Source organism: Theropithecus gelada, chromosome 7b (genome assembly GCF_003255815.1).
Source record: "Theropithecus gelada isolate Dixy chromosome 7b, Tgel_1.0, whole genome shotgun sequence".
Classification (NCBI taxonomy): Eukaryota; Metazoa; Chordata; class Mammalia; order Primates; family Cercopithecidae; genus Theropithecus; species Theropithecus gelada.
This window is the reverse complement of record NC_037675.1, coordinates 97,922,066-97,936,468: the sequence shown is the minus strand read 5'-3', so window position 1 is coordinate 97,936,468 and position 14,403 is coordinate 97,922,066. Positions and strand designations below refer to the sequence as shown.

At 43.9% G+C, this 14,403-nt stretch overlaps 1 protein-coding gene across 5 annotated transcripts in view; it reads right to left on the bottom strand.

Annotated features, from left to right (window-relative positions):
* Positions 1-14,403, bottom strand: part of AK7 (adenylate kinase 7) — a 96,767-nt gene that overhangs the window by 37,201 nt on the left and 45,163 nt on the right. For 4 of the 5 annotated variants that reach the window (XM_025392122.1, XM_025392121.1, XM_025392123.1 and 1 more), the window contains exons 6-10: positions 13,696-13,776; positions 11,595-11,683; positions 7,833-7,923; positions 4,082-4,159; positions 2,122-2,271 (exon numbers count right to left, since the gene is read on the bottom strand). In XM_025392122.1, the coding sequence (XP_025247907.1) occupies positions 2,122-2,271; positions 4,082-4,159; positions 7,833-7,923; positions 11,595-11,683; positions 13,696-13,776 (489 nt within the window). The remainder of the gene's footprint in view (positions 1-2,121; positions 2,272-4,081; positions 4,160-7,832; positions 7,924-11,594; positions 11,684-13,695; positions 13,777-14,403) is intronic. The other variant, XM_025392124.1, reaches the window with a different exon arrangement.

Genomic DNA, 14,403 nt, shown 5'->3' with positions numbered 1-14,403 from the left:
GGCTAACTGCCCCTAGGGACAGACATATTCTATTTCGTTTTTAGATATACTATTCCTTCTATCATGTTCTTGTCCAGTCTTGCTCATCAGGAACCATACGGTCTCTTCAAACTGTCTTGTCATATTTCTACTCTGTGTGTTGTTGTTATGGTTGACCTAGAGAGGACATTAGTCTAACCTCTGAGGTTTGGTTGGTGTATATCTCAGGATAACCTCCCAGTACAGCCACCATGAGGATCTTAGATGCTTAAAGGGATCATTATTTCTTTTGCTAAGTGATACATGTTTTGCTTATTCTTAACTAGACATGTTTTTCTCCCAAGAGAATATGGTTCTAAGGATATGACGGTGACACTATACTTGCTTATGTAGAGCGTTCCCTTCAACAGTGATAATTATGATTATGATGACACCTGTTACTCACATAGGCCATTTTACAGTTTTCAAAACACTTTCTTGTGTATGACCTACGTTTGTCTTTAGAATGTTTCCCTGGGCGGCCAGGTGCGGTGGCTCAAGCCTGTAATCCCAGCACTTTGGGAGGCCGAGACGGGCGGATCACGAGGTCAGGAGATCAAGACCATCCTGGCGAACACGGTGAAACCCTGTCTCTACTAAAAAATACAAAAAACTAGCCAGGCGAGATGGCGGGCGCCTGTAGTCCCAGCTACTTGGGAGGCTGAGGCAGGAGAATGGCATGAACCCAGGAGGCGGAGCTTGCAGTGAGCTGAGATCCGGCCACTGCACTCCAGCCTGGGCGGCAGAGCGAGACTCCGTCTCAAAAAAAAAAAAAAAAAAAAAAAAAAAAGAATGTTTCCCTGGGATCCAGCCAAAGCTCTGCACAGGTGCTTCATTGATCTGATTTCAGAGAGCCAAGTGCGGCGGCCCTGCAGTTAGACGTGGACATTCCAGTTACGTCTGCGTCCTACCTAGTTTGAATCTCTGACTAGCTGTGTGACCTTGAAAAAGTTGCTACCTACTCAGGAGGCTGAGGCAGGAGGATCACTTGAACCCTGGAGGCAGAGGTTGAAGTGAGCCGAGATCACGCCACTGTCCTCCAGCCTGGGCTATGGAGCGAGACTCTGTCTCAAAAAAAGAAAAAAAAGAAAGAAAGAAAAAGAAAAAGTTGCTGCAGCCAGGCACGGTGGCTCAAACCTGTAATCCCAGCACTATGGGAGGCCAATGCAGGCGGATTGCTTGAGGCCAGGAGTTCAAAACCAGCCTGGTCCACATGGTAAAACCCCATCTCTACTAAAATTACAAAAATTAGCCAGATGTGGTAGTGCACGCCTATAATCTCAGATACTACTCAGGAGGCTGAGGCATGAGAATTACTTCAACCCAGGAGGCAAAGGTTGCTGTGAGCCGAGATCATACTGCAGGACTCCAGCCTGGGCAACAGAGTGAGACTCTGTCTAAAAAAGAAAAAGAAAAAGAAAAAAAAAAGTTACTTCATCTCTCTGAGCCTTAGTTTCCTCATCTATACTATGGAGATAAGAATATCTACCTTTCACCATAAAAAATGGTAAGTGTGTGAGTTCACACAGATGTTAATTAGCTCGATTTAGCCATTCCACAGTGTCTACATATTTCAAAACATTATGTTGTACAGGATACATGTATGTAATCTATTTGTCCATTTCAATTAATTAATTTTTTAAAAAGAATATCGACCTTGAAAAGCTGTGATAATTAAAATGACCAGTGAGTCCTCTGACCACTTAGAAAGAGATCGAAGTAGTAATCAGGCTTCTTCTACCTCCCACATGTATACCTAGGACTGAAACAAGCCAGCCAGCAAGGCGCTTGATATTTTTCCCTATTTAATATTTTTCTTTATATGGACAACACTGTGACATCACTGGAACTTTCTATCATGTGCAATTTGCATACATTATTATCTATGTTAACTTTAAAACTGTTCATGTTTGGTTGACAAGTATTAATTTAACATACACGTAAATTTGTTAGACCTGGACAGATTTGTCAAATTTGAAAAACAACTTGAAATTAGAAATTTGAACGTTTGAAAAAGCAAATACTTCCATTGGCATCATCACACTTAGAAGTCTGATTTATTTTTCTTGAATCAGAAGTTTCAATGGAAACGGTGATAGTTACCATTAATCCTCTGCTTTGCTTGTACTCTTTGAGGACACTGTTGATATTTTCCACAAATCCTGTTTGGGCCACCCACCGGATATTAAAATTTTCCTTCACAAAGAGCGCCTCCATTCTTAAGTTGACCAGTAAGTGGTCGAGACAATCTTGCTAAAAGATAGAGGAAAATTAGAGATTTGTCTTTTTTTGTTTAATTCTGACTGTCATTAACAGACCAAAATCACTACGGTTATTAAAGAAAGACAATATCCATTCACTAAATGTGGAAGTCAATTAATCCAGCACTGAGTATTTACAGAGCACCTGTGTGATACTGTGTTACTTCTGAACAGTCTCCATGTCTACTCTGATGGCGGGCCACATTCTGGCTGAAAGAGGAGGAAGATACTGGAAATCCAAGTTTTCTTTTTAAAATATTTTAATTGCATCTACTTTTTGAATACTGCAGTTTCATGGTTCAAAATCCAAAAGAACAAAAGGTGTAGAGAAAAATATTCCCACCGGGTGGGGTGGCTCACACCTGTAATCCCAGCACTTTGGGAGGCCCAGGTGGGCGGATCATAATGAGGTCAGGAGGTTGAGGTCATCCTGGCTAACACAGTGAAATCCCGTCTCTACTAAAAAATACGAAAAATGGCCGGGCGCGGTGGCTCAAGCCTGTAATCCCAGCACTTTGGGAGGCCGAGACGGGCGGATCACGAGGTCAGGAGATCGAGACCATCCTGGCCGACATGGTGAAACCCCGTCTCTACTAAAAAATACAGAAAACTAGCCGGGCGAGGTGGCGGGCGCCTGTAGTCCCAGCTACTCGGGAGGCTGAGGCAGGAGAATGGCGTGAACCCGGGAGGCGGAGCTTGCAGTGAGCTGAGATCCGGCCACTGCACTCCAGCCTGGGCGGCAGAGCGAGACTCCGTCTCAAAAAAAAAAAAACAAAAAAAAAAAAACGAAAAATTAGCTGGGTGTGGTGGCGGGTGCCAGTAGTCCCAGCTACTTGGGAGGCTGAGGCAGGAGAATGGCATGAACCCAGGAGGTGGAAATTGCAGTGAGACCACTGCACTCCAGCCTGGGCGAAGAGCGAGACTCCGTCTCAAAAAAATAAAATAAAATAAAAAATTCCCTCTGACCTTTGACCACCAACAACCCAGTTCTGCTCCTCAAGGCAACCAATAGTATCAGTCCTTTCAGAAGCATATTCGAGTGCAGTGTTTAAATGCAATTTATTCTTAAAAAGAATTGCATTCTAATGCAAGCTTAAAAAGCACACTGCAAAAAACCCTATTTTTTTGTTGTTGTGATGGAATTGGAATCTCAGCCTGCTGTTTGAATTTTAGAAAGAGGCCAAAGAAAATAATTCCCAGTGTTTGAATGGCATTTTACGTATCAAATAGCTTCCAAATACATTTTGTTTTGTTTCCTTTTTTTTTTTTTTTTTCGAGATTGAGTTTCTCATTGCCTAGGCTGGAGTGCAATGGTGCGATCTAGGCTCACCGCAACCTCCGCTTCCTGGGTTCAAGTGATTCTCCTGCCTCAGCCTCCCAAGTAGCTGCGATTACAGGCATGTGTCACCAAGCCCAGCTAATTTTGTATTTTTAGTAGAGACAGGGTTTCACCCTGTTGGTCACACTGGTCTCAAACTCCTGACCTCAGGTGATCCATCCGCCTCGGCCTCCCAAAGTGCAGGGATTACGGGCGCCAGTCACTGTGCCCAGCCCAAATACATTTTCTGACCACGACCTCTGGGGGTTTTTCAGGAAAGACAGCTGAAGACAAGAGTAAGTTGTCTTAGGGTAGAACATCCGGTGTGGTAGGAGTTGAAGATGGCATTGGAACCTAGGCCTTCTGACTCCAAATCCCTCATGGATCAATGTTATTTAGCCAAAACCTATCTGATATTAAAAAATAATAATATTATTGAGAAAGATAGTTTAAAAAAAAAACAAAAAACACCTCATATACTAACCGTTAAGTCCTTGGTTAGGTATGCATTTTCTCTGGGTATTTTCTGGATTTTCCCAGGGCCAGTATTTTTACTGATACACTGTTAGAGGAAAATTGAAATATTATTTGGTTTTTTTTTTTTTTTTTTTTTTTTTTGTTTTTTTTGAGACGGAGTCTCGCTCTGTCGCCCAGGCTGGAGTGCAGTGGCGCGATCTCAGCTCACTGCAAGCTCCGCCTCCTGGGTTTACACCATTCTCCTGCCTCAGCCTCCTGAGTAGCTGGGACTACAGGCGCCCGCCACCTCGCCCGGCTCCTTTTTTGTGTGTTTTTAGTAGAGACGGGGTTTCACCGTGTTAGCCAGGATGGTCTCGATCTCCTGACCTTGTGATCCGCCCGCCTCGGCCTCCCAAAGTGCTGGGATTACAGGCTTGAGCCACCGCGCCCGGCCAATATTATTTGGTTTACCTGGAAGGCTTTACTTTATATAAAACTCAAATGGGCCAGGCACAGTTGCTCACACCTGTAATCCCAACACTTTGGGAGGCCGAGGTGGCGGATCACCTGAGATCAGGAGTTCAAGACCAACCTGGCCAACATGGTAAAACCCTGTCTCCACTAAAAATACAAAAGTTAGCCAGGCGTGGTGGCACGTGCCTGTAGTACCAGCTACTCAGGAGGCTGAGACACGAGAATTGCTTGAACCCAGGAGTCAGAGGTTTCAGTGAGTCGAGATCACACCATGGCACTCCAGCCTGGGTGATAGAGTGAGACTCTGTCTCAAAAACAAACAAATAAACAACCCCAAATGAATGTGAACATAATTGAATTTTTAAAAATAGCATTAGTGCCAGGTAGTGGAGATAACGATGAGCCTGGCCCGGGATCTGCCCTCAAGAGCTCCCAGTGTGAAAAGAAAGACAGAACTGTACACAGATAATGATCATGTGGAGCGTCTGCAGCTCAGCAAAGGGGATTCTGTGCTATAGTCTGAATGTCTGTGTCCCACAAAATTCACATGTTGAGATCTTCACCCTTAAGCTGATGGTATTAGGAGCTGGGACCTTTAGGAAAGTGGATCATGAGGGTAGAGCCCTCAAGAATGAGATTAGTGTCTTATAAAAGGACCCCAGAGAGTACCTTCGCCCCTCCACCATGTGAGGACACAGGGAGAAGGCGACATCTATGAAGCCAAAAAGCGGGCCCTCGTCAGACACTGAATGGGAGTACGGGTGTGAGCCACCGCGCCCAGTCAATTCCTTTTCTTTTTAATCTTATTTTCTGCACGCTGCTGTGTGTGTGTGTATGTGTGTGTGTGTATATATATAAAAAAAATAAAACTACATTAATAAATTATAATATATTTATAAATATTAATTTTAATCTATGAATATATCTTAAATAAAAACTAAGTAACCATCTGCCTTTTTTTTTCCCCACAATTTTTCTGTTTGTTTGTTTTTGAGACAGGGTCTTGCTCTGTTACCCAGGCTGCAGTGCAGTGGCACAATCTCAGCTCACTGCAACCTCTGTCTCCCAGGTTCAAGCAATTCTCCTGCCTCAGCCTCCTGAGTAGCTGGGACTACAGTCATGCATCACCACGCCTGGCTAATTTTTGTATTTTTAGTAGAGAAGGGGTCTCACCATGATGGTCAGGCTGGTCTCGAACTCCTGATCTCAAGGGATCTGCCTGACTCGGCCTCCCAAATTGGGATTACAGGCATGAGAAGAGACAAGGTCTTGTTCTATTGCCCAGGCTGGAGTAAGGTGGTGCAATTATAGCTCACTGCAGCCTTGAATTCCTGGGTTCAAACAATCCTGGCACCTCAGCCTCTCAAGTAGATGGAACTATAGATGTGCACCACCAAGTCTGGCTAATTTTAAAAATTTTTTGTAGAGAGGGGGTCTCACTATGCCCAGTGCTGGTCTTGGACTCCTGGCCTGAAGTGATTCTTCCACCTGAACTCTTAAAGTGCTGGAATTACAGGTGTGAGCCACTGTGCCTGGCTGAATCTGCCTTGATCTTGCAGTTCCGAGCCTCTGGAACTGTGAACAATAAATGTCTATTGTTTATAAGCTGCTTGGTTTATGGTATTTTGTTGTAGCAGTTCAAACAGACTAAAACAACCTGGGGTGAAGAGAGACACCTGTCCCGTGCAGGAGGTGGGAATGAGGCAGGGAGGGTGCACAGGAAGATAGATGAACTGAATTTTTTTTCTTTTTTTCTTTTTCTTTTTTTTTTGACAGGGTCTTGCTCTGTCACCCAGGCTAGTGTGCAGTGGTACAATCTTGGCTCACTGCAACCTCTGCCTCCTGGGCTGAAGTGATCCTCCCACCTTAGCCTCCTGAGTATCTGGGGCTGCAGGCACACCACCATGCCTGGCTGATTTCTGTATTATTATTATTATTTTTTTTTTTGGTAGAGATGGGGTTTCACCATGTTGCTCAGGCTTGAGCTGAATCTTAAAAATGAATAGGGAGCAGCCAGGAGAAGGCTGCATTAGCTGGGCCACATGGTAGCTGCTTTAGCCAGAGCAGCCTGGACTAGAAGAGGAAGCTCTCCCAGATCTAGACTCCTGAAGCTGGGCACAAGGGCTCACACCTCTAATCCTAGCACTTTCAGAGGCCGAGGTGGGAGGATCATTTGAGCCCAGGAGTTTGAGGTTGCAGTGAGCTATGATCACACCACTGCATTCCAGCCTGGGTGACAGAGCAAGACTCTGTCTCTAAAAAATTAAAAACAAACAAACAAACTTAGCCAGGCACTGTGGCTTACCCCTGTAATCCCAGCCCTTTGGGAGGCTGAGGCAGGAGGATCACTTGGGCTCAGGAGTTTCAGACCAGACATGGTCTGGTCTCATGGTGAGACCTCATCTTGACAAAAAAAGAAAAAGAATGAAAATTAGCCAGGTATGGTGGTGCACGCCTGTGTTCCCAGCTACTTGAGAAACTGAGGCAGGAGGACCTCTTGAGCCCAGGATGTCAAGGGTGCAGTGAGCTATGATCACACCATGGCACTCCAGCCTGGGCGACAGAGCGAGACTCTGTATCAAAAAACTAAATAAATAAACAAATAAATAATATTAAAAATAGAGCTCCTGGAATTGGCCAGTAGGTTGGTGAACCTGACCACATCAACACTTTGAGGCAAGTGCCTGTTGGTGGATTTCAGGGTTCTGGTGTGTCAGCTGCATGTGTGTCTGGGGAGCAGTGATCGCCATCTTCTTAACCTAGCCCTGCAGTGGTCTTTCTTATTTCCCTCTGTGCATGTGAAACAGAAAGGATATTTTGGTAGTAACGTTAAAGTATACACTGCAAATGCAGATAGTGAGTTTGGGTTTTATGGATATTCTACTGAGGAGTCCCAGTTTTGCTAGCACAACTGATTGTATAACTACACTCCAGTAGGCAAAACTTCTTTTTTGTTTTGTTTTGTTTTGTTTTGAGATGGAGTCTTGCTCAGCCGCCCAGGCTGGAGTTCAGTGGCACAATCCTGGCTCACTGCAACTACCGTCTCCCGGGTTCAAGCGATTCTCCCGTCTCAGCCTCTCGAGTAGCTGGGATTATAGGCACCCGCCATTCTGCCTGGCTAATTTTTGTATTTTAGTAGAGATGGGGTTTCATCATGTTGGCCAGGCTGGTCTTGAGCTCCTGACCTCAGGTGATTCACCCGCCTTGGACTCCCAAAGTGCTAGGATTACAGGCGTGAGCCACCACGCCTGGCCGGCAAAACTATTTATGATATGTCATCAAAGTATGAGATGAAACCACTGTACCTTGACTATATCTTCCAGGGTATGAACAGACTCATCCACAGCAACCAGGTAGTGAGGCTTCGGCGTGTGATCTATGACGTTTTGTATCACTCTGCAGACCCACAGGTGAAATAATCATCAGAGGGAAAAGGCGAAAGAGATGCAGTCAACTAGAATTCACTGACCACCACCCCCATGACTGGGCGTGGGGTTTGGTGCTTTGATAAGTTATCTCCATTTTCAGTAAGGTCAGGGTTGGGATGGTTATCTGCATTCTCCACATGAGGAAGATGCTAAAGAGTTCGGTGACATTTCTCAGGCTGAAGAGCTATTGCGAAAGTGGAAGAGCTAGCTTTTGACGTCAGATCCATCTGTTTCTAGACCTGTCTTCTTTCTAGCATACTGCCCTGTCTCCCAACAAGGGGACCTGACCCCAGTTTATGAAGCCTTCCCCATCTAGTGGCTCATGTGAGCCTCACAACAGTGCTTTAGGGAGCTATTTTACAAAGTAAGACACAGATTTAGACAAGCTGTGGCTCTTTTAAGGAAGTCACGTAGCAACAGTGCCTCAGCCTGCTTTCCTATTCCGAGTTGCCAAGGTTTCCGAGTGCTTGCCTCTGTGCTGAGGGCGGCACAGGTGTGATCCCACTGAATTCTCACAGCCCTAGCAGGTAGGTACTGCTGCTATTCCCGTAAGTAACTTTCCCAAATTCACACAGCTAGTGAGAGGAAGAGCAGGAATTGGAACAAAAATTAAATAATTCCAGAGAGAAAAAAATAGTGAATAGATGTCTATCACAATGACTTGTCAATTCTACCTCCATCTTAGCTTCCTTTCAATAAAATGAAAATAAATCGGATCCATGCTTCCAAATGTGCAGTTCACATTTATTTTGTATTTATTTCTTTTTTTCTATATTTATTTATTTATTCATTTATTTATTTATTTTGAGTCTTGCTCTGTCACCCAGGCTGGCAGGCAGTGGTGTAATCATGGTTCACTGCAGCCTCAACCTCCCAGGCTCAAGTGATCCTCCCACCTCCGCCTCCCAGGTAGCTGGGACTACAGGCGCAAGCCACCAAACCTGACTAATTTTTGTATTTTTTGTAGAGACAGGGTTTCACTATGTTGTCCAGCCTGGTCCCGAACTCCTCGGCTCAGGCAATCCTCCCACCTTGGCCTCCCAAAGTGTTGGGATTACAGGCATGAGCCACTACGCCTAGCCTATTTTGTATCCATTTCTCAGAACATTTCAGCTTTTTGCTTTTTCCTCTGTTAAATATTTGACAATCTTCAAAGAAACCTCTGGGGGAAAAATGCTACTTAAATGGGCCTGTCAAAAGATAAAATTATAACAAATCTAGTTAAAGATTTCAATTGACTTTATTTGTGATTCTAGAATCAGGCAACATTTCATTCCATAAAATAGAACAAGTGTGCCAGTGAAATGAGCAGAGGCAGGTGGTTCGATAGGCAGAAAGGGCTGCAGAAAGCAGAAACAAAAAACAAAAAGCACATTGGTCATTTCAAAGTTACTTTCCTTGTAAGACAGGGACAGGTAGAACAACAGAAAGATAACTAACGGGGCCGGGCACAGTGGCTCACACCTGTAATCCCAGCATTTTGGGAGGCTGAGGCGGGTGGATCACCTGAGATCAGGAGTTCGAGACCAGCCTGACCAACATCGTGAAACCCTGTCTCTACTAAAAGTACAAAAATTAGCCAGGCGTGGTGGCTGGCACCTGTCGTCCCAGCTACTCAGGAGGCTGAGGCAGGAGAATCGCTTGAACCCAGGAGGCAGAGGTTGCAGTGAGCCAAGGTTGTGCCATTGCATTCCAGCCTGGGTGACAGAACAAGACTCCATGTCAAAAGAGAAAAAAAAAAAGAAAGAAAGAAAGAAAGGAAAGATAACTGATAGGTTAGCACCAAGTTACTTCAGGCTACTTTTTGTCATAAGGATTAAAACACAGAGAGTTTTATTATCATAGCTATTGAAGACTGAAACTGGCTGGTTTGGGAAATTAGCTTTCTCGAAAGGTCAGATAACAGCTTAGTTTCAGTTTGGTGCCTGAAACTGTAGCATGGGTGACTCCATTTTGATTTTCAGGCTGGTCTGTTGGGGCCTAGTACAGGAACTTAGTCCAAAACAATGGCCTCCTATAACTTGTTTTTAACAGGCCCCAAGTCCTTCTGTAATGGGAATAATTTCACCCTCTAATTTATGTTTGGAAGTAATATGTTAAGGACTAATGCCAAGTAAGTTATATTAATAATGTAGAAGACTCTTCTATATCTTTGAAATCCAGTAATGTCATAATGTAAAATCTCTGCAGAAAAAATGGGTATGTTACGGCCCCTCCATCCCCAGGGATGGAGCAGATCCAGGGTTTTGTAGTGCCTGAAGCTTAGCCCATTTACAGCAAGCTTGTCAAACTGCGGCCTGTGGGCCACATGAGGCCCAGGATGGCTTTGAATGCGGCCCAACACACTTTGTAAACTTTCTGAAAACGTTATGAGATTTTTTTTAAAAAACTCATCAGTTATCGTTGTGTCAGTGTATTTTATGTGTGACCCAAGACAAATCTTCTTCCAGTGTGGCCCAGGGAAGCCGAAAGATTGGATATCCCTGACTTAGAGGATCCTCCTTTAAGAAAAATAATAAAGTGGAGCGCGGTGGCTCACGCCTGTAATCCCAGCACTTTGGGAGGCCGAGGTGGACGGATCACGAGGTCAGGAGATCAAGACCATCCTGGCTGACACGGTGAAACCCTATCTCTACTAAAAATATAAAAAAATTAGCCGGGCGTGGTGGCAGACGCCTGTAGTCCCAGCTACTGGGGAGGCTGAGGCAGGAGAATGGCGTGAACCCGGGAGGCGGAGCTTGCAGTGAGCGGAGATCGTGCCACTTACTCCAGCCTGGGGGGACAGAGCAAGACTCCATCTCAAAAAAATAATAATAATAATAAAAATGAGGTTCAGGGTCTCGGAAAGGGATCTGCTCAGGGATGTGGCCCTGAAGTTTAAACTTCCTTCATTTCCCAGTAAATCTAGAAATTCATCTGAGGTTGTGACTAATTTACCAGTGACCAGTGGATGAGGGAAAGAGTGGGAATCTGAAAACCAGAACCTCGGGGAAGTGCAGAAATTGCTCCCTTCTGGGCATGTGCCATAGAGGTGACAGAATGAAGTCCCCGGAAGCTGGAGCTGATGAACCACAAACACAGTGAACCAGCTCATTGACCTCACATTTAAGTTAGGGTCTTCAAAGGAGGAGAGGAGTTTCTGGACCTGCCTGAATACAGGGTTTAGATGCTCTGTGAGTATAAAAAACATATGTCAACTTTACCTACAACTGTCAAAGAAGAAAAAAGCTTCAGGTTTACAGTTTTCCATCTGAATTCTAGAATTTAAATTGGTGAGTTAGACATATTAATCTCATCTGGGACAAAGGAACTGGGACAAAGGAATAAGAAACTATGTCCTCAGAATGCACATACCAAAGTCTTTCTTTTCCAAAATTGGAGGGCATTGCTATTCTGCCGATAGTTTCTAAGAGATGAACCTGAACTCGTCACCAGAAAGTAGAACTTTTGAACAGTGGACACTATTTCTTTAGATGCAAAATGGAGAAGATGGTACCTTCTGCATGGGGTTGTTTTGAAGAACAAACACAATAATGCATGTAAGGGTCTTAGCACTGGGCAGATGCTCAAAAAGTGTTAGCCTACAAACAAACACATTAACCAATTCTATGAAGGTCATGTCTCTGGGAGAATGCTTACCCTGCTAGATCAAGAACGTGGATTGTTGGAATTACATTTGTTCCATCGCCAAAAACTGGTAATGCAGGAATCTCACCCAGCCAAGCCATCTGAAAGAAAAGCAAAATCATGTCCCCCAGTTATACGTGGATGGCTATTACAGCTCACACATAAGTCTACAGTCAGAGGCATCCAAAAGGCTTAGCTATCTGCTTAAGTAATTTCCTCCAGGGGGTGTTTTATAAATCAGCCCTGATGAGATTTAGGATCAAATTCTGCCAAGAGAAATAACATGTAGCCTTGGGACTGAAATACTTTTCAAGAAATCTACAACCAGTTGTATTTAGTAGCTATACGCACGCCATCTACATAGAGAAGAAATGTTTTCACATGCATGATGTCTTAATTCTCACAAAAAAGACAAATTAAAATTTAAAATTACCCCCACCAGTAGGGATGAGGTGACAGGAAATAATTACCATCAGTACAGGAGTGAAATGCTTAGTGGATAAAGTAGCATGCAGGAGGTTACACTTGTGAGAGCTTGGACTGGAACCCCAATCCTCAGAGTCCAAATCCTCGTCTTTTCTTCTCATTAAGTATTTCAGTAACCAAATAGACATCCTGAGTACTGTTTAAGTGTCACGTATTAGATTATTTTGAATTGTTGTTAAGAGTGAAAGAGGTAGGGGTGGGGGTCACAGTAGACCACTGGGTCTTGTAAGATATTTTGGACTTCGAGAAAGTGTTGAAGGGTTCTAAGCAGTGATGTGACACCCAGCAGGCTTGCTTCTGTTGCCTTGTGGAGAAGTGGTGGGAAGGAGAGTCCAATGGGGAGAGAGAGATGATGGCAGGTGTGCAGGCGAGATGGGGTAGCCTAGCTTGGAAGTGGGAAGTGAACGGAGTGGGGACGGAGAGAAGCGAGATGTTGAGGAGGCTGACTGTAGTAACTGGGAATTTTGTGATGGGTAATGTGAAAGGAAAATAAATCTTGGGACCCCAAAATCACTACGCCAAAGGGAAAAGTCAAGCTGGGAACTACATAAAGCAAACCTGTCTCTCGTTCAAAGATTTTATTTTTGTTTCCTTTTTTAAAATTATTATTTTTTGAGATTTTGAGATGGAGTCTTGCTGTCACCCAGGCTGGAGTGCAGTGGCACAATCTTGGCTCACTGCAACCTCTGCCTCCCAGGTTTAAGCGATTCTCCTCCCTCAGCCTCCCAAGTAGCTGGGATCACAGGCATGTGCCACCACACCTGGCTAATTTTTGTATTTTTAGTAGAGATGGGGGTTTCACCATGTTGGCCAGGCTGGTCTTGAACTCCTGACCTCAGGTGATCCGCCCGCCTCGGCCTCCCAATATGCTAGGATTACAGGCGTGAGCCTCATTCAAAGATTTTAAAAGCTACATACCTTCCTCACAATTTGCCCACTAGGAAATTATTTGTAGGCCCCCAGAGCTTTACCCGAAAACAGTTCTGTTGAATTTCACCCTGACAATGTAAATTGACAGCTTATCTTCACAGGTACAGGACAAGGACAGAACTCAAAGTCATCCCTAGGCTCACCTGACAAATAAATGCATATCTGATTGCTTCCTCTGCCCTATGTTTATTTTATCTGACGTAAAAATGCAGATTCGCTGAGCTAGATAAATGCATAAGTGACTATTCCTCTACCCTTCCCTCATGTTGAACAGCTGATCAAAGACTCAAAAGAATACACCCGCTTGCCTCTTATCTACCCACACCTTTTACTTATTTTTTGTAGACACAGGGTTTCACCATGTTGCCCAGGCTGGTCTCAAACTTCTGGGTTCAAGCCATCCACTCACACTGGCCTCTCAAAGTGCTTTACTGGGACTATAGGCATCAGCCACCACGCCTGGCTTACCCACATCTTAAAAAAATTCTTCCTCTTTCTCTAATATCTACCCTTTTCCCTTTAAATACTGAAGCACATCTTCAGTATTTAAAAGTATCACATCCATACTTTCTTTCATTTTCTGCGATTCTATTGCACTAACCACATCCAAAGCAATCAGAAACACCTTCCCTTCAAATTGTGTATCTTTATCGTAAGACACTTTTAAACATTCCATGTCATCGCTGAAAAGCCATACCTTAAAAAATGTGTGTAACATGCCTCCTTCTGCTCCATACTGGAGTCCAGCAGCAACCACGTAAGTTGCAAATTTTCTGGTCTATTAGATAAAATACAGAAGAAAAAAGCTGGCTGCAGTATTATTAATCATATTGAACCAGATTATTTTAGTAGTTAAAATGAGCACTTTTGGAACTTCCGTCAACACTTGCAGGTTACTGAGGTATTGTTCGGGATACAAATCGTATCTCTTAAAGGGAGAGACAACACCCCCATGCTATTCAGGAATACCTCTGACCACTATTAAAATTTCACAAGGACTCCTAATTAAATTAAAGCCTGGGTTTTTGTGAAAACTTAGTACCTGTAAGCTCTCTGCTGGGCACTGAGGGGGAAAAGAAGATAGAAAAACAGGTCTTTCCATGAGGATCTTTAATGATCTAGCACATGAAACCAAGAAGCCTGTGATGGGCCTTAACACAAGGATGGAAATTCACATAGATTGTCCACTTCACCCTGGACGAGCAGTTTAGGCACTGTAAGAACGGGCCTCAATATTTCTTTATTTTTAATTTTTAATATTTGTGGGTATATACTAAGTATATATATTTATGGGGGTGTATGAGATGTTTCAATACAGGCATGCAATGTGAAATAAGCACATCATGGAGAATGGGGTTTCACCCCTTCAAGCATTTATCCATTGAGTTACAAACACTCCAATTAC